This window comes from Carassius gibelio, chromosome B23 (genome assembly GCF_023724105.1).
Source record: "Carassius gibelio isolate Cgi1373 ecotype wild population from Czech Republic chromosome B23, carGib1.2-hapl.c, whole genome shotgun sequence".
NCBI classification, from domain to species: domain Eukaryota; kingdom Metazoa; phylum Chordata; class Actinopteri; order Cypriniformes; family Cyprinidae; genus Carassius; species Carassius gibelio.
This window is the reverse complement of record NC_068418.1, coordinates 7,630,003-7,653,698: the sequence shown is the minus strand read 5'-3', so window position 1 is coordinate 7,653,698 and position 23,696 is coordinate 7,630,003. Positions and strand designations below refer to the sequence as shown.

The 23,696-nt window shown below is 40.2% G+C and overlaps 1 protein-coding gene across 2 annotated transcripts in view; it reads left to right on the top strand.

The window, feature by feature from the left end:
• The window catches only part of LOC128012067 (FERM domain-containing protein 4B), a 52,477-nt gene extending 29,491 nt beyond the window's left edge, over nucleotides 1-22,986 (top strand). For both annotated transcript variants that reach the window (XM_052594995.1, XM_052594996.1), the window contains exons 9-23: nucleotides 709-774; nucleotides 960-1,017; nucleotides 2,658-2,744; nucleotides 10,421-10,497; nucleotides 11,363-11,501; nucleotides 12,040-12,178; nucleotides 12,471-12,604; nucleotides 13,216-13,332; nucleotides 13,837-14,065; nucleotides 14,994-15,050; nucleotides 15,317-15,455; nucleotides 15,911-16,075; nucleotides 16,265-17,049; nucleotides 19,498-19,633; nucleotides 20,913-22,986. In XM_052594995.1, the coding sequence (XP_052450955.1) occupies nucleotides 709-774; nucleotides 960-1,017; nucleotides 2,658-2,744; nucleotides 10,421-10,497; nucleotides 11,363-11,501; nucleotides 12,040-12,178; nucleotides 12,471-12,604; nucleotides 13,216-13,332; nucleotides 13,837-14,065; nucleotides 14,994-15,050; nucleotides 15,317-15,455; nucleotides 15,911-16,075; nucleotides 16,265-17,049; nucleotides 19,498-19,633; nucleotides 20,913-21,000 (2,416 nt within the window). In that variant the 3' untranslated portion in view covers nucleotides 21,001-22,986. The remainder of the gene's footprint in view (nucleotides 1-708; nucleotides 775-959; nucleotides 1,018-2,657; nucleotides 2,745-10,420; nucleotides 10,498-11,362; nucleotides 11,502-12,039; nucleotides 12,179-12,470; nucleotides 12,605-13,215; nucleotides 13,333-13,836; nucleotides 14,066-14,993; nucleotides 15,051-15,316; nucleotides 15,456-15,910; nucleotides 16,076-16,264; nucleotides 17,050-19,497; nucleotides 19,634-20,912) is intronic.
• Nucleotides 22,987-23,696: the final 710 nt, after the last annotated feature.

The window sequence follows — 23,696 nt, the reverse complement described above, 5'->3', positions numbered from 1 at the left end:
ATTGCATTACCATGTAAATGGTACATCAGTATCATGTTACAAAATATTTTCATTCATGAATTATACAAATGTAAGTTTGGATCGTGCACTACAAAGTCAATATTCAAAAATGTGAGTGACAGTTAAGGGGTTAAATAGTAATAATATTTCACAATATTACAATTTACTGTATTTTTTATCAAATAAATACAGCCTTGGTGAGCAGAAGATTTAAATTTTAAAAATTTTTGTTGCCGTAATCTTATTCCAAATTTTTTAACAGTAGTGTATATTTTCTGAATCCGAGTCTTAATATCTTACACATTTGCACATTTTTTTTGTTTCTCATGAAAACGTGTCATGTTTTAAGAATTTTTAAATAAGTTAACTGAACGACAAGACAAAATACTGATTAAAATGTGATCACTATACTATTGTATATGTATATTATAGCTTACTCGTCTGGTGTGTTGTTCTCACAGTAGTTTAAAGCTGTTTAATTACTGCCAGTGCTGATGTGTCACTCAAGGCAGCGACACAGACAGCCATGAGATTCACACTGAGAGCCGATGAGTCAGTGATGCTGAAGCTGCATTTACCGCCCTTCATGACAGCTTTATGGCTGATGATCCGTGCTCTGCTGTCTTTATGCTGACGCGCTGAGATTCGGGGGAGGCTGGGGAAATATATCCTCTGTGGAGTGGGTTTCATCATCCTTCTCTTTTGCAGCGAGGAGCGTGTGATTGAACACTACAAGCTGTTGAAAGGGCTCTCCAGAGGACAGGCCATTGTGCAGTGAGTATCGGAAAAACAATGATTAGCCTCAGGGGGGCGGGCCATCAGGGGAGACCTGATTTATGATTGGCTGCGCAAATCCTTCACACCCATGCCTCAGGACTGATGTGTGCTGATGGATACTTAAGATGCTGTTAAACATCGATCTTAAGCAAATGTGTAACTGATCATTACATCTGTTTCAGGTATTTGACCCTGGTGGAGTCACTGCCCACATATGGAGTGCATTATTATGAAGTGAAGGTAAATACTGTCCATTGGACCATATTGCCATGTAACTTTTATGTGTCAAAATTAAACTAATATAAATGTGTATATAATATAATCTAATATTATAATTAGCATGTTAACGCTCATGAACGCTCTTTTCAAACAGAAGCTTGTAACGCACGTGATGTATCTGTCACAGCAAATAATGACTACTAAAAATGACAAATTATATATAATTTTATTTCAGATAAAGGGAAATTTTAAACTGAGTTTAATCCAAGCAGCTCTAAAAGATCTTCGAATAGTTCTGCCTCCTTCTGAAGTGTTTGCGGTGTTGCCGTTTAAACATGTTAATTACAAAAACAAAACGTTTGGTGTACGGTCTCTGGAAAAATCAACAGTGATTGATCAGCCTTTATTTATCTACAGTATTGTAGACCTTATTACCTAGGCGAAGCAAAATTAGCTGAAATATAGGCTACAGTAAGAGCGCCTGGATGGTTGTCCATCAGATGTGTGTCAAAGTTGTTTGTTAATATAGCAACAGTAAAAACTGTCAGTCGTTATAACGAGAAAACAAACTTTGGTTATTTCGAGGTAACGAGAAAAATTAAGTCGTTATAACGAGAAAACAAACTTTTGTTATGTCGAGATAAGGAGAAAATTAAGTCGTTATAACGAGAAAACGACTTTCGTTATGTCGAGTTAACGAGAAAATTAAAAATTAAAACGAGAAAACAAACTTTTGTTATGTCGAGATAAGGAGAAAATTAAGTCGTTATAACGAGAAAACGACTTTCGTTATGTCGAGTTAACGAGAAAATTAAAAATTAAAACGAGAAAATTTTCGTTATGTCGAGGTAACGAGAAAATTAAGTTGTTATAACAAGAAAACAAACTTTCGTTATGTCGAGATAATGAGAAAATTAAGTCGTTATAACGAGAAAACGACTTTCGTTATGTCGAGGTAACGAGAAAATTAAGTCGTTATAACGAGAAAACTAACTGTCGTTATGTCGAGATAATGAGAAAAGTAAGTCGTTATAACAAGAAAACAAACTTTCGTTATGTCGAGATAATGAGAAAATTAAGTCGTTATAACGAGAAAACGACTTTCGTTATGTCGAGGTAACGAGAAAATTAAGTCGTTATAACGAGAAAACTAACTGTCGTTATGTCGAGATAATGAGAAAAGTAAGTCGTTATAACAAGAAAACAAACTTTCGTTATGTCGAGATAATGAGAAAAGTAAGTCGTTATAACAAGAAAACAAGAAGAAAAAAAATTATAAAGCATGGCCGCTTAGAACTTCTATATACTTCTTCTTTTTTTTCTTTTTATTTATTTTTGTGCTGTGACTAAATCCATATTTCAGGTTACATTTTATCTTAAGGTGATGTTGTTACAGTGTAATTACATAGATAAGTATTGAGTAAGATTAATGAACTCATTTATGTGGAATTTGATTTAGGGTTTGGTTTAGGGTTTGTTGCTTGTAATTATGCATACTTTCCTGTTATTACTCTATTACACATTACACAGTACTAGGTGTAACTATGTCCCCATAAAATACATTGGATTGAGTTGATACATTTAAATATTTACTAATAAAAGATAGTATCAGTCTTTAAAGCTGTTGATGTGTAACTAATGTAAAAGGTCTTGTCTGGCAGGATAAACAAGGACTTCCATGGTGGCTGGGCATCAGCTATAAAGGCATAGGACAGTATGACCACCAAGATAAAATAAAACCTCGAAAGGTATGCTATGTTTTCCTGTCTCTGGGCATTGGATGAATATTTGTTACATAAACAGAATCATGAGTTATTGTACAGAGTTCAGTATGTCCTGAGAAATGATGCTTTGATTTCCTCATATGAGGCTCACAGCTTGTCAGCACTTGCTTTCATAGTTTATTTGCACTTTAGGCTATGATGATTTAGAAATGAGGTGTAACATTCAACATATATAGTCTGTGTGTGTTACGTAAAGAGTGTGCTGAGGAAATAAAAGGGAAGTAAAAACAACTGTTGTACCACTGTCACACCCTCAGCTCGTTCCCTTAGCCCCAGTCACCATTGCCAGTCACCATCCACTCAATCTCCCATGCACCGCTCACGTGAATCGTCACCTGAATACTGATCACCTGCACCTGCACCAGCAATCACCACACCTTTAAATACTCACCTCACTCATTCACTCACCGGCTGGAATCAAGCTTACATGGACGCTCTTTGTGGATCTTCTGCCTGCTTCTTGTGGACCGCATTGTGACTCTGTGGAGATTCAGTTACAGCGATTAAGGGAAGTGACTCTTTGTTGTCAGGCCTAGCCTTGTGCTTGAACTCACCTATTGATCAGTGCTTGAAGATTCACCGTCTGTGACCACACTTACCTGCTCTGTTGAAATCCTATGTTAATAAAACTTCACGAAAGTACTTACCCGTCTTCTCCTCTCCTTGTGTGGATGTGACAGGATTCCAGCCCCGAAAAACAGAACTTCATATCTCCCATGGATGTTAACGCTGCTGCTCAGGGAGCGGCTTCGGACCCGTTCACCGAAATGGTGACTGCTCTCCGCCAAGTATTACAGTCAGTTTCACCACCCACCGAAACTAGTGCTACCACCACCAACAGCACGCCCCTTGCACGTCCCGCGTGCTATGCGGGTGAACCGAGTGGCTGCGGTGGGTTTATTCTGCAGTGCTCACTGTTCATCAACGCAAATACCAGTAAATTCCCCAATGAGGCCACCAAAGTCGCCTTTATGATCTCTCTCCTCACCGGACGAGCGCTACAATGGGCAGAGGCCCTTTGGAACTCCCAGAGTCCGGTTCTATCCTCATTCGACGGCTTCGTCACCCACCTCCAGGAAGTGTTCGGGGTGGCTCTAACTCCTCTTTCAACCCATGATGAACTCTTAAATCTCCGCCAGGGAGCCACGGAAATACATGACTACACTCTCCGTTTCCGGACATTAGCCGCCACCAGTGGTTGGAACCAAACTGCCCTGCTAGCTGCATACCGTAAAGGTTTAAAGCCCCAGATCAGAAAGCAAATGGTCATTTACGACGATAATGTCAATCTCGAGACGTTCATCAGAAAAACTATAAATGTTGCTCAACACCTCTCGGCCTGTGCCTCCCCGGCCTCATATACCATCTCTCCATCAGCCAGAACGCCCTCGCCCCAACGAGACCAGGAGGAACCCATGAACACCGACTCCTACCGCCTAGATGCCTCTGAACGGAGACGCCGCATTCAGCAGCGGCTATGTTTATACTGTGGCGAGGCCACTCACCTGATCCACGCCTGCCCGGTCCGTCCGCCTCGCCCAATGGTGAGTACAGTTTCCATTACCCCATCTGTATCTCACATACCTCATATCAGAGCCCAGATCACAATTAACTCACACAATCTTTCCATCCATGTCCTGGTGGATTCCGGAGCCGCAAGCAACTTCGTCTCTTCTCACTTCGTAACCAAGCACCGTATACCCATCGTCCAGAACGAGACCACTTACCGTATCACTACCATCCAAGGATCACCATTGGGCGGTGGCAAAATAACTAAAAGGACACACGAGCTGGAGCTCGTTCTGCCCCACGGACATCGGGAACGACTGGCCCTCCTCGTACTTCCTCGCGCTACTGTTGACGTCGTCCTGGGTAGGCCGTGGCTGGCCCAACATAACCCACAAATCAACTGGAGCACAGGGGAGATCCAGGCGTGGGACCCGAGATGCCAGAGTCACATTCACCATCCACCAGTCCAGAATTCACAGTCTGCGCCGCCGCACCTTCAATTGCACTCCACCTCCATGGGTAGACCTGCCCTTTACTCCTCCTACTCCGATGTGTTCAGCAAGGAACAAGCCACCCGATTACCACCACACCGGCCCTGGGACTGTTGTATCGACCTGCTGCCAGGTGCCAAGCTACCTCATGGGAAAATATATCCACTCTCCCGTCCTGAGCAGGTGGCAATGGAGGAATACATCCAGGAGGCTCTCGATCAGGGGTTCATCAGGCCGTCCACATCTCCAGCTGCATCCAGTTTCTTCTTCGTCCCCAAAAAGGATGGCGGACTTCGACCATGCATCGACTACCGAGTGCTAAATGACGCCACCGTCAAGTTCGCCTACCCGTTACCACTCGTTCCGGCGGCTCTGGAGGAACTGCGGGAAGCCAAGGTGTTCACCAAACTCGACCTCCGCAGTGCCTACAATCTGATCCGTATCCGAGAGGGAGACGAGTGGAAGACTGCCTTCATCACCCCTGCCGGGCACTACGAATATCAGGTTATGCCCTATGGGCTTGCTAACAGTCCATCCATCTTCCAGAGTTTCATGAACGAAATATTCCGTGATTATCTCCACCAATTCGTCATTGTCTACATAGACGATATCCTGATCTACTCCCGGAACATAGAAGAACACCAAACCCACGTCCGCCACGTCTTACAACGACTTCGAGACCACCACCTCTACCTAAAAGCTGAGAAGTGTGAGTTTCACTGCACTACCGTCTCCTTCCTCGGATACGTGATCTCTGCGGAGGGAGTTCAGATGGAGTCAGCCAAGGTAGATGCTGTGGCCAACTGGGCGGAGCCCACAACGGTGAAAGAACTCCAACGTTTCCTTGGCTTTGCCAATTTCTATCGGCGCTTTATCAAGAACTACAGCCTGCACTCGGCTCCTCTAACATCCCTTCTAAAAGGAGGTCAGCGCCGGCTGCGCTGGACACCCCAAGCTCGAGAGGCCTTCAGCCATCTTAAACACCTCTTCACCTCGGCACCCATTCTTCGACATCCTGACCCGTCCAAGCCGTTCGTCGTAGAGGTTGATGCGGCCAATCACGGCATTGGAGCCGTGTTGTCTCAAAGGTCTGGTGAACCTTGCTCACTCCATCCGTGTGCGTACTTCTCTAAGAAACTCTCTCCTGCCGAATGCAATTATGGAATCGGAGACCGTGAGTTGTTGGCCATTAAACTCGCCCTTGAGGAGTGGCGGCACTGGCTAGAGGGAGCTCAGTTCCCATTCACTGTTGTCACCGACCACAAAAATCTCCAATATCTGCAGAATGCCAAGAGACTCAATGCTCGTCAGGCTCGGTGGTCACTCTTCTTTGCTCGCTTTAATTTCCAGATCACATATCAACCCGGTCACAAGAACACTAAAGCAGATGCTCTGTCCCGTATGTACTCACCAGATCCAGACACCGACAAGCCTGATTCAATTCTACCACCCTCCGTTTTCCTCGCGCCTATCCTCTGGCAGATCGACGAGGAAATTCGAGCCGCCACCCTCGAGGAGCCTGCACCTCCGGAGGTACCCACGGGTCTAATGTACGTGCCCACCAACCAGCGACTCCCCCTACTGGAAAGTACGCACACGTCACCTGGCTCAGGACACCCTGGCAGCAGGCGAACCCTCTCGCTCATCCAGCAGAAGTACTGGTGGCCTAACATGGCTCGTGACGTTACCCGGTACATCCTCGGATGCTCGGTCTGCGCCGTTACCACCACACCTCGGCAACTTCCCGTGGGAAAATTACAACCACTACCCATTCCTCGCCGACCTTGGACCCATCTAGGGGTGGATTTCGCCACTGACCTTCCCCCCTCAGGGGGGTACACTACCATTCTAGTTGTTGTTGATCGTTTTTCTAAATTCTGCAAACTAATCCCATTAAAGGGTCTTCCCACAGCGTTCGAGACCGCCGAAGCCCTCTTCACCAACGTGTTCCGGAATTATGGCACTCCAGAGGACATTGTCTCGGACAGAGGACCTCAGTTTGTCTCCAGGGTCTGGCGAGCGTTCTTCCAACTCCTCGGAACATCCGTCAGTTTATCTTCTGGATATCACCCTCAGACCAACGGCCAGACCGAGCGGAAGATTCAAGAGATCTCACGGTACCTCCGTACTTACTGCTCCCAACACCAGGATACCTGGAGCCGGTATCTGCCGTGGGCTGAGTATGCCCAAAACTCCCTTCGCCAAACCACTACAGGCTTAACCCCTTTTCAATGTGTTTTAGGCTATCAGCCACCGCTGTTTCCCTGGTCAGGAGAAGTCTCTGAAGTGCCCGCGGTAGATCACTGGTTCCAGGAGAGCGAGAGGGTGTGGGACTCAGCTCACGTCCATCTCCAGCGGGCAGTTCGGAGACATACAGAGACCGCTAACCGACGCAGATCGCCTAATCCCGTCTATCTACCTGGAGACAAGGTTTGGCTCTCCACTCGGGATATCCGCCTCCGACTGCCCTGCAAAAAGCTGAGTCCCCGCTACATAGGGCCGTTCACCATCCACTCTCAGATAAATCCCGTCACCTACCGCCTGGACCTACCACCACACTACCGGATCTCACCCACGTTTCACGTCTCACTGCTAAAACGTCACACTGATCCAGTTTCTCCTTCCTCCACAGAACCAGAACCGCCTCCCCCTCCAGACCAACCCGAAATCCTCGGAGACAACATCTACCAGGTCCAAGAGATCCTCGACTCCCGGCGGCGGAACGGCCACCTGGAATACCTCATAGATTGGGAGGGGTTCGGTCCCGAGGAGAGGTCGTGGATACCACGCAATGACATCCTGGATCCGGCTCTCCTCGAAGATTTCCACCGACAACACCCGGACCGCCCGGCTCCCAGAGGTCGTGGTCGTCCCCGTCGCCGCTCTAGGATGCCTGGAGTCACCTGTGGGGCGGGGGGTAGTGTCACACCCTCAGCTCGTTCCCTTAGCCCCAGTCACCATTGCCAGTCACCATCCACTCAATCTCCCATGCACCGCTCACGTGAACCGTCACCTGAATACTGATCACCTGCACCTGCACCAGCAATCACCACACCTTTAAATACTCACCTCACTCATTCACTCACCGGCTGGAATCAAGCTTACATGGACGCTCTTTGTGGATCTTCTGCCTGCTTCTTGTGGACCGCATTGTGACTCTGTGGAGATTCAGTTACAGCGATTAAGGGAAGTGACTCTTTGTTGTCAGGCCTAGCCTTGTGCTTGAACTCACCTATTGATCAGTGCTTGAAGATTCACCGTCTGTGACCACACTTACCTGCTCTGTTGAAATCCTATGTTAATAAAACTTCACGAAAGTACTTACCCGTCTTCTCCTCTCCTTGTGTGGATGTGACAACCACTGTGTTTTAAATAGTTTATTTATTAAATATAAATTTAACAACAATTGAATAATGGTTCATCATGTGCTAAATTGGATTTAGCACCCTATAAAATGTTTTTTTTTTTATCTTACATGTTTATGGATTCCATTTTAATGTTTTTATTTAATCTAAATAATCAAAAAGCATATATAATCAATAGAATTAATAAAAACATCATAATAATTATATATTTTTACAATAGAGTGGGGGACTATGCCGTCAGAAACAAGAATAGTAATTCGCCAGTGGTTCCCTCGAGATTTTCCTATTAGGTTTTCTAATGGGGATTTTAAATTCATGAGTAAAATAAAATCTGTGGTAAACATAACTTGATGATACGTTTATGTTTTTTTTTTCTACAATGTAAATTGCACACACTCACAGCGCAAATATTCTTATCTAAAATACATTTTCAAAGATGAATGTGTGTCATTTACGTTTTAGAACAAAATGTAAACGTATCATCAAGTTATGTTTACCACTGAACCCCCATTATTGAACCCCAAAGGAAAATCTCGAAGGAACCAGCGGCGAATTACTCTGACATCATAGTTCCCCCATTATTGGGTCCTATTTCTTCAGATATTCTGAGTTGTTTTTTTTTTTTTTTCTGCTAATCAAATTAAGACATCAAATGTTAACAATTTCACTGATCTTTTAATCAACAAAAAAAATAAAAAAAACTCTCTCTTTTGGCAATCAAAGCTGTAAAACAGGTTTACTGTTGAAATAAGATAATAATAAAATAAAAAAATAAGGTTTCAAAAATAATTTTATTAGTGTTAGTAAGCAGATCATTGAGAAGTACACTTAACTGTACAATAGCAATATATTACTGTCATAATTTCTTCAAGTTAAACCAAACTTGCTGTGAAGCAGCATTGCCAGAATTGAGTGACTTGTACACTATTGCCATGGGTTGTGCTATAGTCTGCGGGTTAAAGCATTATTTTGAAGAAGGGGACAGCCAAAAACAAACAAACAAACAAACAAACATGATTTGTTTATTATTGATTGACAGTTGGGCTTGTTTAGATTAGTAGACCTGCGGTTCTTTGTGCGTTTTGTGCATCATGAAACTCTTAGAGCTCTACAATCATTGTAAACAGATTACAGCACTGATAATACACAGAATTATAATTATATTATATAACACATCAGACACTTGGGATTGTGAGCTGAACAACTGGTTTAGGTAAGTCTGGCTAGGTTAGAACGGGTGGAGCAGTGACCCAGCCTGAGTGAGAGTGATCCACCCTGGGCTTTAGCTGCGATGCACGAGTCCTGTGAGGAGCTGCTCTGGTATCTGACTGATGTCATGAGCAGCAAGGCTGGGCCAACACTGCGTGCCTGAGCTCCTGCAGGAAACCTGATGAGACAAGTCAGGAACCGCGAGTAAAGACGGCTTCAGCAGAGTAGACGCTAACATAATGAAGAAGCTCAGGATTTGATTAACATCATTTAACCTTCTGAACCACCGGTAAGAGGCTCTAAAAGCTGCATAATTCACTTTCACATGGGAAGTCTTGAGAGAGTTTGTTCTCGTTGGTAACCTGCAGACGCCTCCGCTGAAATGTTGTGATGGTGTAAAAAATAAAATTATTGAGAAAGTGTTTATACTGTATTTTATATGGGTTATATATATATTTTTTTTTTCTTCAGCAACCTTATACGTACTACTTTTAATGGTAGAATGACCATAACAATGTTGGGTTACTTGTTTTTTTTTAAGAAATGTATAATTTTTTATTCAGCAAGGATGCATTTGATCAAACGTGACAGTAAAGACTTTTACTCTGTAATGGTTTCTGTTTTTAAAAAGTGCTAATAATACTTAATATTCATCTATTAATCCTGAAAAACAGTTTCCAAAGGAATATTAAACTGAAGACTGGAGTAATGATGAAAAAAGTCTGCTTTGATCACAGGAATATATTACATTTTAAAATATATCCATAAATCATTTACAGTTTTTACTCCATTTTTAATCAAATAAATGCAGCCTTGTTGAGCAGAAAAAGACTTCTTTCAAAAACCATAAAAGTCATGCAAACCCAAAAAATTTGTATGACGGTGAATGCACACTCAATATGAATGAATCAGCTTGAATATGAATGTATTATTAATAATCATAAGGCGATCTGATTTGAGGATTGTTGTGTACGGAGTCATTGAGCAGCGAGGTGTAGTCACTCAATGTGAGCTCTAGAGATCAGCTCGTCAAACTCTCTCTCACATGTTGTTTTTCCTGATTTAGCTCTTCCAGTGGAAGCAGTTGGAGAACTTGTACTTCAGAGAGAAGAAGTTTGCAGTGGAGGTCAATGACCCTCACAGGTGAGGAGGTCTGGAAGTGTTTGAATAAGAGATCATGAGCTGGATTCTACCACATATCATATATTATTTTGGGGGCCAGTAAGATTTTTTATATTTTTTGTAAGAAGTCTTTTTTTTTATATTCTGAAATAGTATTACAGTTTAAAATACCAATTCTCTATTTGAATATATTGTAAAATGCAATTTATTGCTGTGATCAAAGCTGAATTTTCTTCAGTGTCAAGCGATCCTTCAGAAATCATTCTAATTTACTGATTTACTGCTCAAGATGATGAATAGTAAAAAAGTCCCAAAAATCAAAATTTATTTCAAATAGAAATCTTCTGAAACTATTTTTTTTTTGTATTTAATTTAATGCATCCTTGCTAAATGCAATTATTAATTAATTAAAAAGTAAATCTTACTGACCCCAAACTTTAATAATGGCAGTTTCAATTTGTGTATTGTATATTCATTATATTTATAACCGTATATGAATCAAATTTTAGTTTGTATTGTAATCCTTTAAAAGGTTTAAGACACATTAAGCCTTAAATAATGCTACTAAAAACAAAAAATGTTGAAAATAAAAACCTTGAAGATTTGTAAACCTTTGTCAAGGAAATATTATAATGCTTCTTAGTGTTATAAATGCAAGTTGATTATTAAGAGGCAATAAAAACCATTACTAAATGTTAAAACAATTGTCTTAGTATGCAATGTGTTGGTTGCTATTTTTACAGAGTGTGAATTCAAGTGTTTTCCAGTTTCCTCTCTGAATATGTTCCAGTGACCATTGTGTGTGTGTGTGTGTGTGTGTGTGTGTGTGTGTGTGTGTGTGTGTGTGTGTGTGTGTGTGTGTGTGTGTGTGTGTGTGTGTGTGCAGACGAACAGTGACTAAACGCACATTTGGCCAGACGGGGCTGGTGATCCACACTTGGTATGCCAGTCACTCATTGATCAAAACCATCTGGGTCATGGCCATCAGCCAACACCAGTTCTATCTGAACAGGAAACAGAGCAAGGTAAGTCAGCATACACACGGCCAATGAGGTCTGATCAATCAGGCTGCTCATATATACTTATATCTATAAGAGAACAGTAGGGTTCATATGGATGGACAAGATCCAAATCCAAAAAGTTACATCAGGCATTACACCATTCCAGAATTATGAAACATCTCCTGTTCTTAATAATAGTCGCTCGACACCCACGGTCTTCTGTCTTGTGTTTCATTAATAGTCATGCTTTCGGGTTTGATCAGGAACTGTAAACAAACGCTTGTGTAACCCATAGGAAAGAAAGATAACAAATCATTTTTTAACCCTTCGGAATTATAGCAAAAAAAAAAAAAAAAACATTAAATGGAACATTCTTGTCTAAAAGTTCAGTATACTTTTGTTTATATAAAAAAAAATAATACAAAAAAGGTTTTTATGGCTGATATAGTGAGAATAAGTACTTTATTCTCAAGGAGGAAGTCAGCAATCATGGAGAGGCCTTACCTAGCAGACTTTATAGGGTTAATCTAAAATCCTATACCCTATTTATATCAATTAACAGGCTAAAATCACCACAGCCAGGAGTTTAGGAGACATTGCCGCTGACCTGAACGAGAACGGAGCATCAAAGATGAACAAACTGAGCGCAGGGGTGAAGAATCAGCTCATCATGGCCAGTAACGGGAGTCTGGTTTCAACAGGTACATGAGCTCTGATCTGATCCTCAGGATGAGATGTGATGGTTGAGTCAGCCTCTGTTTATCCAGGAGTCAATGTATTTCCGTTCACATGTTTGTGAAAATATGAATTGCTGCTCTGATGGATTCTTGTCCTATTATTTGTGTTGCTCCCTCTCAAACCTTTTCTTTCATTATAGACTCTGCGAAATGTCACTGAAGTTCATTGTACTTCAAATAGTCTTGACGTCATATTTTTTCCTGTTATTGCCTGCCATAAAGAAAGCATGCACTATTTTATGCATTGATTTCACAGGTTCGGCTGACTCTGAAATGAACGACGACCAGAAAAAAGAGAAACTTGCGGAGCTGAGAAAGAGAGAGAGCGAGATCCAGGATATACTTAGCCAAAAACTGACAGAGCTGAAGGAAATATGCCTGCGGGAGGCTGTAAGAGCAAATAAGTCAAATATATTGTCTTTTTTTTTATGCGTTGTGATCACATTATTACATAACAAATCGAATAAATAACAGAATTACCATATATACACTGTGTATTAAAATAGTTATATTGAGACAAAATTTGTTTGATTGTATATATTTTTAAAGAAATTGATAATTTTATTCAGCAGGGATGCATAAAGTTGGTCAAAAGTGACCGTAAAGACATGTATAATTACTAAAGATTTCTATTTCAACGCATTAAAGAATAGAAAATTACTTTCTATTTCTTAGATCAAAAAAAATTTGTTGTTTCTAACACAGGAATAAATGACATTTCAAAATATATTACAATAGAAAACCATATTTTAAATTGTAATTTAACATAAAAAAAAAAAAATCTTGAAGACCCCAAACATTTACGAGATGATTTTTCATCTCAAATTCTCATTATGCTCGCAGTACTGAGAATGATTTCCCCCCGTTACATTAATGAAAATCATACTGGCCCTAATTGGTTTCATTTTCTTTATGCAAATTATTTATTATTTTATGAATTATGACCCATGCTTGTTCTTTGTAACTTTCACCCATTTACAGGATGTTTTATCTGCTTTCAGAAACTCACTGGCAAACTCCCAAAAGAGTATCCCCTCATCAAAGGTGAAACCCCTCCTCATGTTCGGAGGAGAGTCGGGACGGCCTTCAAACTGGACGACCTTTTCCCATATAATGAGGTTAGTGTGAAACACTGGAACACAACAATGTGGCCAAGTAGAGGACTGAATAATATATCAGACACTGGGGGTTTGGCTCTATTGCTAAACATGTCCTGAGCTGGTCGAATGCCAACATGCCATGTTTAGCTCACGTGTGTCTGTATGTGGAATGACTGATCTTCCTCTTCCTTCTGTTTATTGATTCGTGGTTTCAAACCACAAATGTTGATTGAGAACAAACCTGGGATATATTTGTTTAATGTTGCTGCCTTAAAGACCCCATGAGATCATGATGGGTTGTTTTTTATGGGATATAATTCATCTGTATTAGCTTTGAGGCAATCTACGCCTTAGTATACTAAAAAAGCGTATAAAAGTATACTGCAAAAGCCAAAAGCATATTTTTGCATTTTGAAAAAACGAACCACAAATATTGATGACCCTTCTCACTCGTAACGACAGACAGATGAATAGAATACAATACAATCAACATTGTTTTGAATGGCAATCTTTCTTTCCTAGGACCCGTACCTCAGAAATTTTGAGAGCCGCTTTGCATTGCAGCAGAAAATCGTGGAGGCGGCCAAGAAGCTCGCTGCTGAGCCTGACATCTCTAAATTAGTGAGGAAAAAGAGAAGGAGGAACTGTCTGGACGCCATGCAAAAGCTGCAGGAGATCGAAGACGAAATGAACCGATACAGACTGAAGAAAGGGCAGAAACCCACACAGAGAGCTTCTGTGATCATAGCCGGTATGTCAGACAGATGTTTGCTGAAGAAAAGAAAGGTTTTTAGTCATATCATCATCATCCTCATGAATCTTTAGTCATATCATCATCATTCATTTAGAATAGGTTTAATACTTTATCCCTTGTCAAAATAATTGTGCGTAATTGTATTGAATGTGCACTTTAGGTGCTTCAAGTGTAGTATATTAACATTTTAAAAGTATATTTTTAAGAAACCGTATGTGCAGATAAAATAATATCAATGAAATAAAAGGCCATTTAAAGTGACTTAAAGAGAGATACACAGTAGTGCATTAAAAAGTGTATTTTATAATACTGTCATTATGTTTTACAAAAAGTACATTTATTTAAATGTAATAATATTTTGTAGCGTTTAACAGAAGCAAACTTATTTTGATGTGTTGTTGACTAACATACAAAAGCATGTAAAGTACGTAAATTACTTAGTTTTTTATTATTTTAATTATAGTAATTTTAATTATAGCTTGTTATTTGGTATAACATTAGAAAATATATTTTAAATGTACGAATTTGCAACTTTATTATTACGGACGTTACGAATTAAATACATGACATAAGTTTTGATGTTAAGTACATTAAAGTATATTGTAGTTTATCATAAATGCTTGTCAATACAGACAATTTTCAGCACATGTCCATCTGAAGGAAGAATTAAAGCAAGAAATACATGAACAGAAAATAACCCCATACAAAACAAATTATCACTGCAATTTTACTGTGACTGATTGTGACTACATGTAGTACATATACATTTATCAGGCTGTGCATTTCTTTTATTTAATGTAATTCATTATATAAAAAAATGGGGCTTAATTAATTACGTTACAATATATGTGACTGAATAATTGGATGTTTGATTTAATTTCTGTAGTGTTTCATTAACATAACATGATTTCTCTTTCTTCCATAGATGAACTGGCTCAGTCTGAGTGCAGCTCCCTGTGTGAAAGTCTTCCTCTAGATGACGGTAATGACATCGATTACGAAATCACTATCAGCTCTCTGCTTTTGTAATTAAGATTTATTACAACTCACTACCTCACTTCCAGTGTTTCTCCATCAGCAGTGTTCCCTAATGTAGGCACTGAGTCATGCACATTAACACACTCATAATAGATCATTTATCATGCAGAACCAATGATGAATTTATAAAGTGTTATTTGAACCAGATGCAATCAAATGTGGCAGAGCAGGAAACATAGCAGTCAAAAACTATATTCGTGTTTCCTGAAGATGATGGCCAGAGGCCGCGTTCCCGCTCGGTCCAGTGCTCCCCGTGTCTCAGTCCTCCTCTGTCAACATCCGGCCTGGAATACAACACCGAGAGACGATCCTCATCCAGCGACACACACCACGACAGAGATCTTAACAGGTGTGATACTCATAGTACGACACGCTGGGCTTGAATCTCATGAAAAAATTGTCTGGGTTACTCTCGAAAATTGTGTTTAAATTATTACTATTAAAATAACTATTTTTATATTATAGAAATGTAAAAAAATATATAAATTTCAGTTGTTAAGTATTTATCGGTCATGGTAAAAGTTGTTATACACTGTTTTTATTTTTAGAAAATATGTCTGAAAAGAATAATGTTCATTATTGCATTACTGTGATAAGATTTTATATAGATTTGATGATGTAATTAATATTAATTATTTAACATTTAATAATAATAAATAGTAGTAGTAGTTGTAGCTCAAAAAAGACACCATAAAAGTAAATGTAATTCCCATACTATATTTCTAGCCTTCTGGTATGTGACATCAAATCATCACTGGATATTTCTCTTTCATCAAAGGTATTCTTCTCTCTGTTTGAATTCAGATTAGATCATCAGGTCCAAGGCCCGGACCATTATTACATCCCCCGAGAGGTGTTCTCTGCCCAAAGCAGTCCATGTAAAACATTACCCAGAATGCCAAAGGATCCCCGCAGCTTACCACAAACCCCCGTTATGCCCCGTAGCGCTTACAGCAACAGCCAACTCAGGTGAGTTGACTTGGTCCAGTAAAAAACACCTTAAAAAATCTCTCACAACCACATACAACACCCTAGAATTGTGGTGGCGACAAGTAGTTTATACTTGTTTGAATTTTAGTCATGCAAGTAGTTTATGTATTCAGTGCATTCTATTTTACTAAAATAAATGAATAAATAAATATTTATTGTGCCCTGTAGGTCAGAAGGTCACATCCATGGTTTCCGGCACCGCAGTGGCAGTTTGGAGTCCCAGTCACAACTTCTCCACTCTCAATGTGCAAACAAGTCAGCCTTCCCACTGTCTCCATCCCGCCGAAGCAACAGCACTGAGGTGCTGGATGACTGCTCGTCCTATACCAGCATGTCCAGCATGGACTGCAGTCTCCCCTGCTCGGCCACTCCTCCCCGCCGCATGCTGGACTCTCAGTCCCATGACTACCGGCTCCACCGCAAAGTGGAGATCTACGGCAATACGGGCAGCATGCCCAACTTAGTCCCTCAAAGTTCCAGCTGTTATGGCTACCAGCAGAATCACTATGGCCCCACCGCGTACTATGTGACTGGGTATCCCGGCTTCGAATATGAGCCTTGTTCCAATGGAGCGTACGTCTATGAGAGCGAACTAGAGGGTCACTATAACATCAACCCCACTTACCCAGCACATGGGTACCAGAGTCGTAGTCGGAATAGGCATTATGGAATAGAGGGCTCGGATAATTTGTCACAAAACCCATACGCCACTGTGAGGCCCCCTAGGGGAAGACAGGGACCCTTGAATGAAGTGTTGACCAAGAACATGTACAAGGCTTTGGTGGCGGAGCATTTAAAGGGATGGTACAATCGCAGTGCTGGGCACAGGGACCCAGGTACTTATCAGCTGGTGTACACCTACAAATATGACCGAGGTTCCCAGCACAGCTTGGGTTACCAGACACTGCCCGCACCCTTCAGCCACTCCAGCCGAACCAACTCGTTCTCCTCAGGTAAGTACAGTTCCTCAAACACACACTGCAGACTATCAATAAAATCAAGCATATGGGCAACAAAATGGCAGGTTCTGGTGCAGGGCTGCACCTGTAAGCACCTGTTGGGACCAGTAGAATTCATTAATCATGGGCCCCTTGGCTGAAGTTGTGTTCCCAAGTGACCTGGATCCTTCTCAATCCAGTCAAGGCCAACCCCGAGTCAAAAGCTGCATTGTTACACCTTTTTGGTGGCCCTGTTTTAGTATGACCTTAACTACTACTTCCAATCTCAACATCTCAACAGAAAAAAATACCAGGTTTCTGGCTGAAATAATGTTCTCGTTTGATCTAGATCAGTGTTCTCTACAGCTCTGAGCAGTTTTTTTTCCAACCCTAATCAAACATACCTGGGCTACGTTTCCCAAAAGCTTCGTAAGCCTAAGAGGTATGTAAAAACTATCGTACGACTGAAATTAATATTACAGTCTGTTTCCCAAAAGCATATTAACTTAAGTAGCACTTGAAAATCATTGTAGATCTACGAGTGCTCTGGCATAATCGTAAAGTCCTACGTGCATCGTAAGAAGATCGATTTATGCTTCACCTGCAGGACAATCAGAAGATTGCACTTTTAACTTTAATCAAGTGCAATGTGATTATAATGTAAGGATTTGATTTGTGCTTTATTTTACACTTCTTAAAAGACTTGTTTTCATTTTCTTTTTTATTAATTTCACTACTAAGCATTAAGATCAATCGTTATCAAGAAACCTGTCCCTGATCCAGCTAATCAAGGTCTTCATGATTACTAGGAACATACAAGCAGGTGTGAGTTGTAGCTGGTTGGAGCTAATCTCTGCAGAGCTGTGGCCCTCCAAAATTGAGTTTGAGAACCACTAATCTAGATCATTCCCAAGCCAGCCCTTGCCACCCTCAAGGCAAAAGGTGACATTTTTGTCTTTTAGTGTAATCAAAACTATTACTTCCAATCTCAGCGACTCAAGCAATTGTTTGGCCAGGTACAAACCGTTCATCATTGGCTCATTGGCTGAAATAATGCTCCAATCGATCTATCCCAGGGGTGTCAAATTCAGTTCCTGGAGTTTTGTTCCAGCCCTGCTTCAACACTAATACCATGTAGTTTTCAAGTTTTCTGGTGCAGGGCTGCAGTAAGCAATTGTTGGGTGCTGTACAAACCATTCATTATGGGCCCCTTAGCTGAATTATCACTCCTGAGTGGTACAGACCACCCTCAAGCCAAAAGTTCCAGTTGTCCCCCGTTTTTGGCATTTTTGCCTGGTAAGACCAAAACGATTACTTTCAAACTCAGTATTCAACAAATTTAAAAGGACTATAGGAATTGATTTATAGTAAATTGCACAGTGGAAATGAACCAGGAGGGAGTTAGATATTGATTTATTGTTGACTGCCAGAGCGATTTGAAATTCTAGTAAACTTTGGCACGTAACCTGTCCTGCACCCCTTGTGCAATGGGAATGAGTGATAACTTAGCATGCAGCCAGGGCCATCCTTAGCTGATGGGGGGCCCGGGATCAAAGCGCGGAGTACTATGATTGCTAGTACTATCATTGAACTTTCATCAAGTAGTCAATGAAATGGCCAGGAAATCCTGTAGATGTGCACTTAAGGAAGGAATCGAGTCACATCTGGTCTTATACCCTTTTTCTGGAGAGCCAATGTCTTGCAAAGTTTATTTCCAACCTTCTTCAGCTCACATAGGCTAAGTTTTTTTTAAGTGATCTTGAAGACCTTGATTAGCTGGTTTAAGTGTGTTTGATTATGGTTGTAGCTAAACTCTTCAGGATATTGGCCTTCAAGGAGCAGGGTTGAAGACTTGTGTAGCAGGGGTGCCCAATCGTTTTCCTGGAGATCTACCTTCCTGCAAAGTTCAGCTCCAATCCTGATCAAACACAACTTAACCAACTAACAAAGGCTGTGTTTACACTTGGCATTTAACATTCGATCACTGTGATCTAATAAAGCAGATTGGATCACCAGTCAATCAGAACACGTTGTGTTTACACTTGGCAACATCAATTTACTTTCCTACGTATCTGGATAACCAATCAGATCTCTCTTTCCCTCGCAATATTGAAATACGTCTGCAGAGAATGGCCTGGTGTAAAGTTGACCTGAAGTGGTGGGTTTTCTTTTGTAAGTCGCGGGACATTTTACAAATCAAAGATAAGTGTAAGAGTCTAACTAGCGCTCCACAAAGGTGTTCTCCATATATTTATTTATTGACCATAGGTAACTTCACAAGTACCTCAACTTTTTTTTTAATCCTAACAGTCTGCTAATACTCTAAAAGTTAGTTGAGATAAAGTTCCTTATAAAATGTAATAGAATATCAAAAGTGGGTTATCAAAATAAAGGATAAAGTTCTCTTGTGATGAAATTTAAGTTAATGTTACTTGACCATATCACACCTCTCTTCCTCACTAGTGTCGTCTACTGCCAGTGGAGGGGGAAACTGGCAGAATAATTTAGCCATGGGTCTGACTGATGGAGAACTGCCAGACGGTCCCTTGAGCGCTGGGGCTTACAGTCCTTCATACAGTCGCAGTCCTACACACAACAGGTGAGACCGAAAACTACTTTGGACAAGACCCACAGACCAACAATTTAGGTGTATTCATAATAGGTATATTCCTCAGTCCATCTAGGTTTGATATGCATATATGTTTATGGCAAGCCTGCAAGCTGAAAAAAGTAACGGCTAATGCTAACCCTTCCAAATTGGTGGAACACAGTAAAGGAGACCGGAGGCAGTTTTTTTAAAGGGGGGGTGAAATGATATTTCATGCATACTGAGTTTTTTACACTGTTAAAGAGTTGGATTCCCATGCTAAACATGGACAAAGTTTCAAAAATTAAGTTTGAAGGAGTATTTCTGTTTCAAAAAATACGCCTTCCGGTTTGTCACAAGTTTCGGAAAGTTTTTTTCGAGTATGGCTCTGTGTGACGTTAGATGGAGCGGAATTTCCTTATATGGGTCCTAAGGCACTTCTGCCGGAACCAGCGGCGGTGAGTAAAACTGCTTAAAATATCTCTGCCTCCTTGTTAGTGCGTCCACCTCCCATCGGAGACCCGGGTTCGAGCCCCGCTCGGAGCGAGTTGTTGCTGCTGCTGCTCTCGTTCAGTTTCAGCCTCGGGATCTGATTCCGGATCATAAATAAACGGCTGAATCTGACTGTTAGCCATGGTTTGTTTTGGATGTGTTTTTCCTCAAGGTAATGTCACAGCTTCCAAACGCTCTCAACGCAAAAGCCTACTCGCGCTCGTGATTCTTTAGCTCTGCCCACACGTCACGCCTCCAAGCCATCGTGTTTTTCCGGGAAAAATCGGTACAGACTATCTTTCTCTTATGAATATAATAAAACTAAAGACTTTTTGGAGTTATGAAGGATGCAGTACTACTCTATAGGTACTCAAGATTAACAGGAGATTGAGTGAAAACGAGCATTTCACCCCCCCTTTAATGGATGTCAATGGAGGAGAGGCTTCACTACGCTGAATAAACGGCTTCTTGAGGAAACAGCTTATCGTTTTTAGAGTTTACACTGAAAAATAATATTTTATAAGAGAAGTCACAAAATTTTTGTGAAAGATGGGATTCAGCTTATAACACTTCCCATTCATTCCTTTGATATCTGTAAATGGGGATTGAGAGTCACACAATTCTGATTGAAATCCAATAATGTCAAGGCTATAATGTGATTGTTTATTAAGGCATATGTCATCCAAATTTACCGTTAGGCTTTCTCCAATATTAAGACACTCTCTGGTTTAGATTTAACCTGTTAAATAGCACCAATTGATTTTATTTGATATGTTATTTTGGGATTTTCTCATGGCAGGTTCCCATCAGAAAGTGCCGCCTCTCACACATCAGAGCCAATAGAGGTGTTCGGTGCCATGGCCAGCTGTTCGGACGCAGACCACTGAAGAACACACAAGGACAGGTCGTCTTTCACTGATATGATTTGATCTTGTACACGTCAGAGACTTGCACTGACACTACCGATTTAAAAGCTCTTGTCATGCTCTCTTGAATCCTCGAGCGTTACTTCTAAACCAGTGAAAGAAACAATGAAAGAAATGTTTGATTTTTACAAGATGACCTCAACGTCTAGGACGGGAACGATCCACAAACGAAGTGTCTTTTTGGAATAGCTGATTCCACAGGTCAGTCCCGTCACAGAGCACATGCTGATACCACAGACACACGACTGCTGTATTGAGGACCAAACCACATACCGGCACAACAGAAAGTAGAAGGAAACCGAAGCACCTTACGGACAGATGTGGATAACATGGACCTGATTCTCTTGTGCCTCAGAATGGGATGTGTTCCTGAGAAAAGCTGTGGTCATGAATAGCTGAATAAATGACACGTAAAATCCCCAGAACTATCAGAGCATCAGTGTTCATTAGAAAATAAATCAACCAAACGAGATGTGCATACTTAGTGAATGTCATCTCATACAGTAGTTTCTGAGAGAGTGAAGAAACTAGCCATATCACATGACCTTTTGGACCTTTTTTTTATCGTCAGTGATAGATTTGAACATTAATATTGAAATCTAAAAACACTGCAAGAACAAAATAATGTAAATATTAATATGACTGAGTGGCTGTTTTTTTTTCCCCATTGAATTTTTTATTTATTGAGCTGTCCGTGCTTGTAGAAGTGCATATATGCACTCTGATTGTGTACCATTACATGACCAGTGAGTGGTTTGCTTGGTTAATACTGTAGATATTTTGTCCTGCACAAATTATTGTTAGAACAGCACTTGATGGAAGTTAAGCTTTGCAAGACTGCCGATACAAGACCCTGGAAAATCCAGACGTTAGTTCTGCTCTTAAAAAAAAAAAAGAATACTGTAAGAACTTCAATGTTCTTAAAGGAATGTTTCGGTTCAGCACAGGTTGAGCTGTGGAACGGCATCTGAAGAATGCTGTCGATTAGTACATCATTTGCTCATTCCTCAGTGTGTGTCAGTGCTCTGCGTGTCTAAACACACACACATGTACACAACTGCACTTACAAAGGACGTCTAGGTAGGATGGCTCAGAGAATGTGTAAAGTCGCACTTATTTAATTTTTTTTTTTCCTACAAATTTGTGCTATTTGAGCTGTAAAACTGTAATAAAATATAAATATTACATTTTAAACTTTTTTTTTTTTAAATTTTAAATTTCTTGACAATTACCTAAAATAAGTTTTAAGCACTGAAATTTGACAAGACACACACACATATTTATATATAACAAAATTATATATAAGTAAATAAGAATTTAAATATAAATAAAAAAATGTAAAAATTTAGAAAAATAAATACAAAATAATAATAAAAATAAAATTAATTCAAAACATTAAAACCATACTAGTATAGTAATATTTAATTAACACTGCTAATATTAACTAATGGAACTAGCATTCAACAATAACCTAACATAAACAAAATATTAATAAATACAGTAACAAATGTATTGCGCATTATGGATTACCTAAAAATGAACTGATTATTGTAAAGTGTTATTGCAATGTTTAACCTAGTCTTGTGTTGATGTATTACTGATTTTTTTTTAGCTGTCACAGATCAATCTGGAGCTGTTTTGAGTCTGAAACATTCCTTTAAGCCTCATGAACGAAAGCCCATGTGCCATGTAGGATCCCCCAGATCTCCTGCTCTGAATGTGTCCGTCTGATGTACCGATTTGTATTTCCTGTATTTGTGGCTTAGAAGCATGTGATGTAAAAGCACACGTTTTAGAAAGTTGTTTGGTGTTTTTTTAAAGTGTACAATTTGAATGTGAAACTGACTCCGCACACCTTTCATTGCAAACCATCAACTAGTCATTCCTTGAAAACACACGTCTCTAATTTTCCAGCCAGATGTGAATAAAAAATGAGGTGTGTATTGAGTCAAGTCTTTTTACATTACGACATCTTTCTCAAACTGCCCTTCTGTAGTTACAGATGGAAAACTGACTCAGACCCGGTCGATTCATAAAGAAAAATGCTGCTGACAGGAAGTGTTAAGACACGTCTTGACAGGCATTTCCCACCTGCATTTGCTTGTATTGGACATTATCTAAAATGCTTTTCCAAGGACGCTTAATCCAACGACCTTTTTATGATTCATTCTAGTTTGACAACCAACAAGACTTCACTTGCTAATAATTCATGCTGCCATGTCAATGGTATGTTCGTTGCAGGTTCATTTGCTGCACAACTGGTAATATAATTAACTCAAGAGTCTCTTTTTTTTATATATATCTATATATATGCAAATGGAGACCTTAAATTAGAGTATATTGTGACAGACTGCAATGGTTCGAGTTAAATATCTCAGTGTGTGTTGTACTGAAGAAACAAAGTCTCCTACATCTTGGATACTTTGGGGGTAAGCAGATAAACATCACATTTACATTTTTGGGTGAACTATCCCTTTAAATTTCACAGGGGGGCTAATAATTTACTGTCTTTAACATTATTTTTCACATTTGTTTTCTACATAAAATGCTTAACTAGAATGAAAATAATGTAACGATACAATATGAACAATCTTATCCGCTCATAAGCTCAATTTTCTTTAATTAAATTAATTAAAATTGAGTGTCAGTAAACCAGA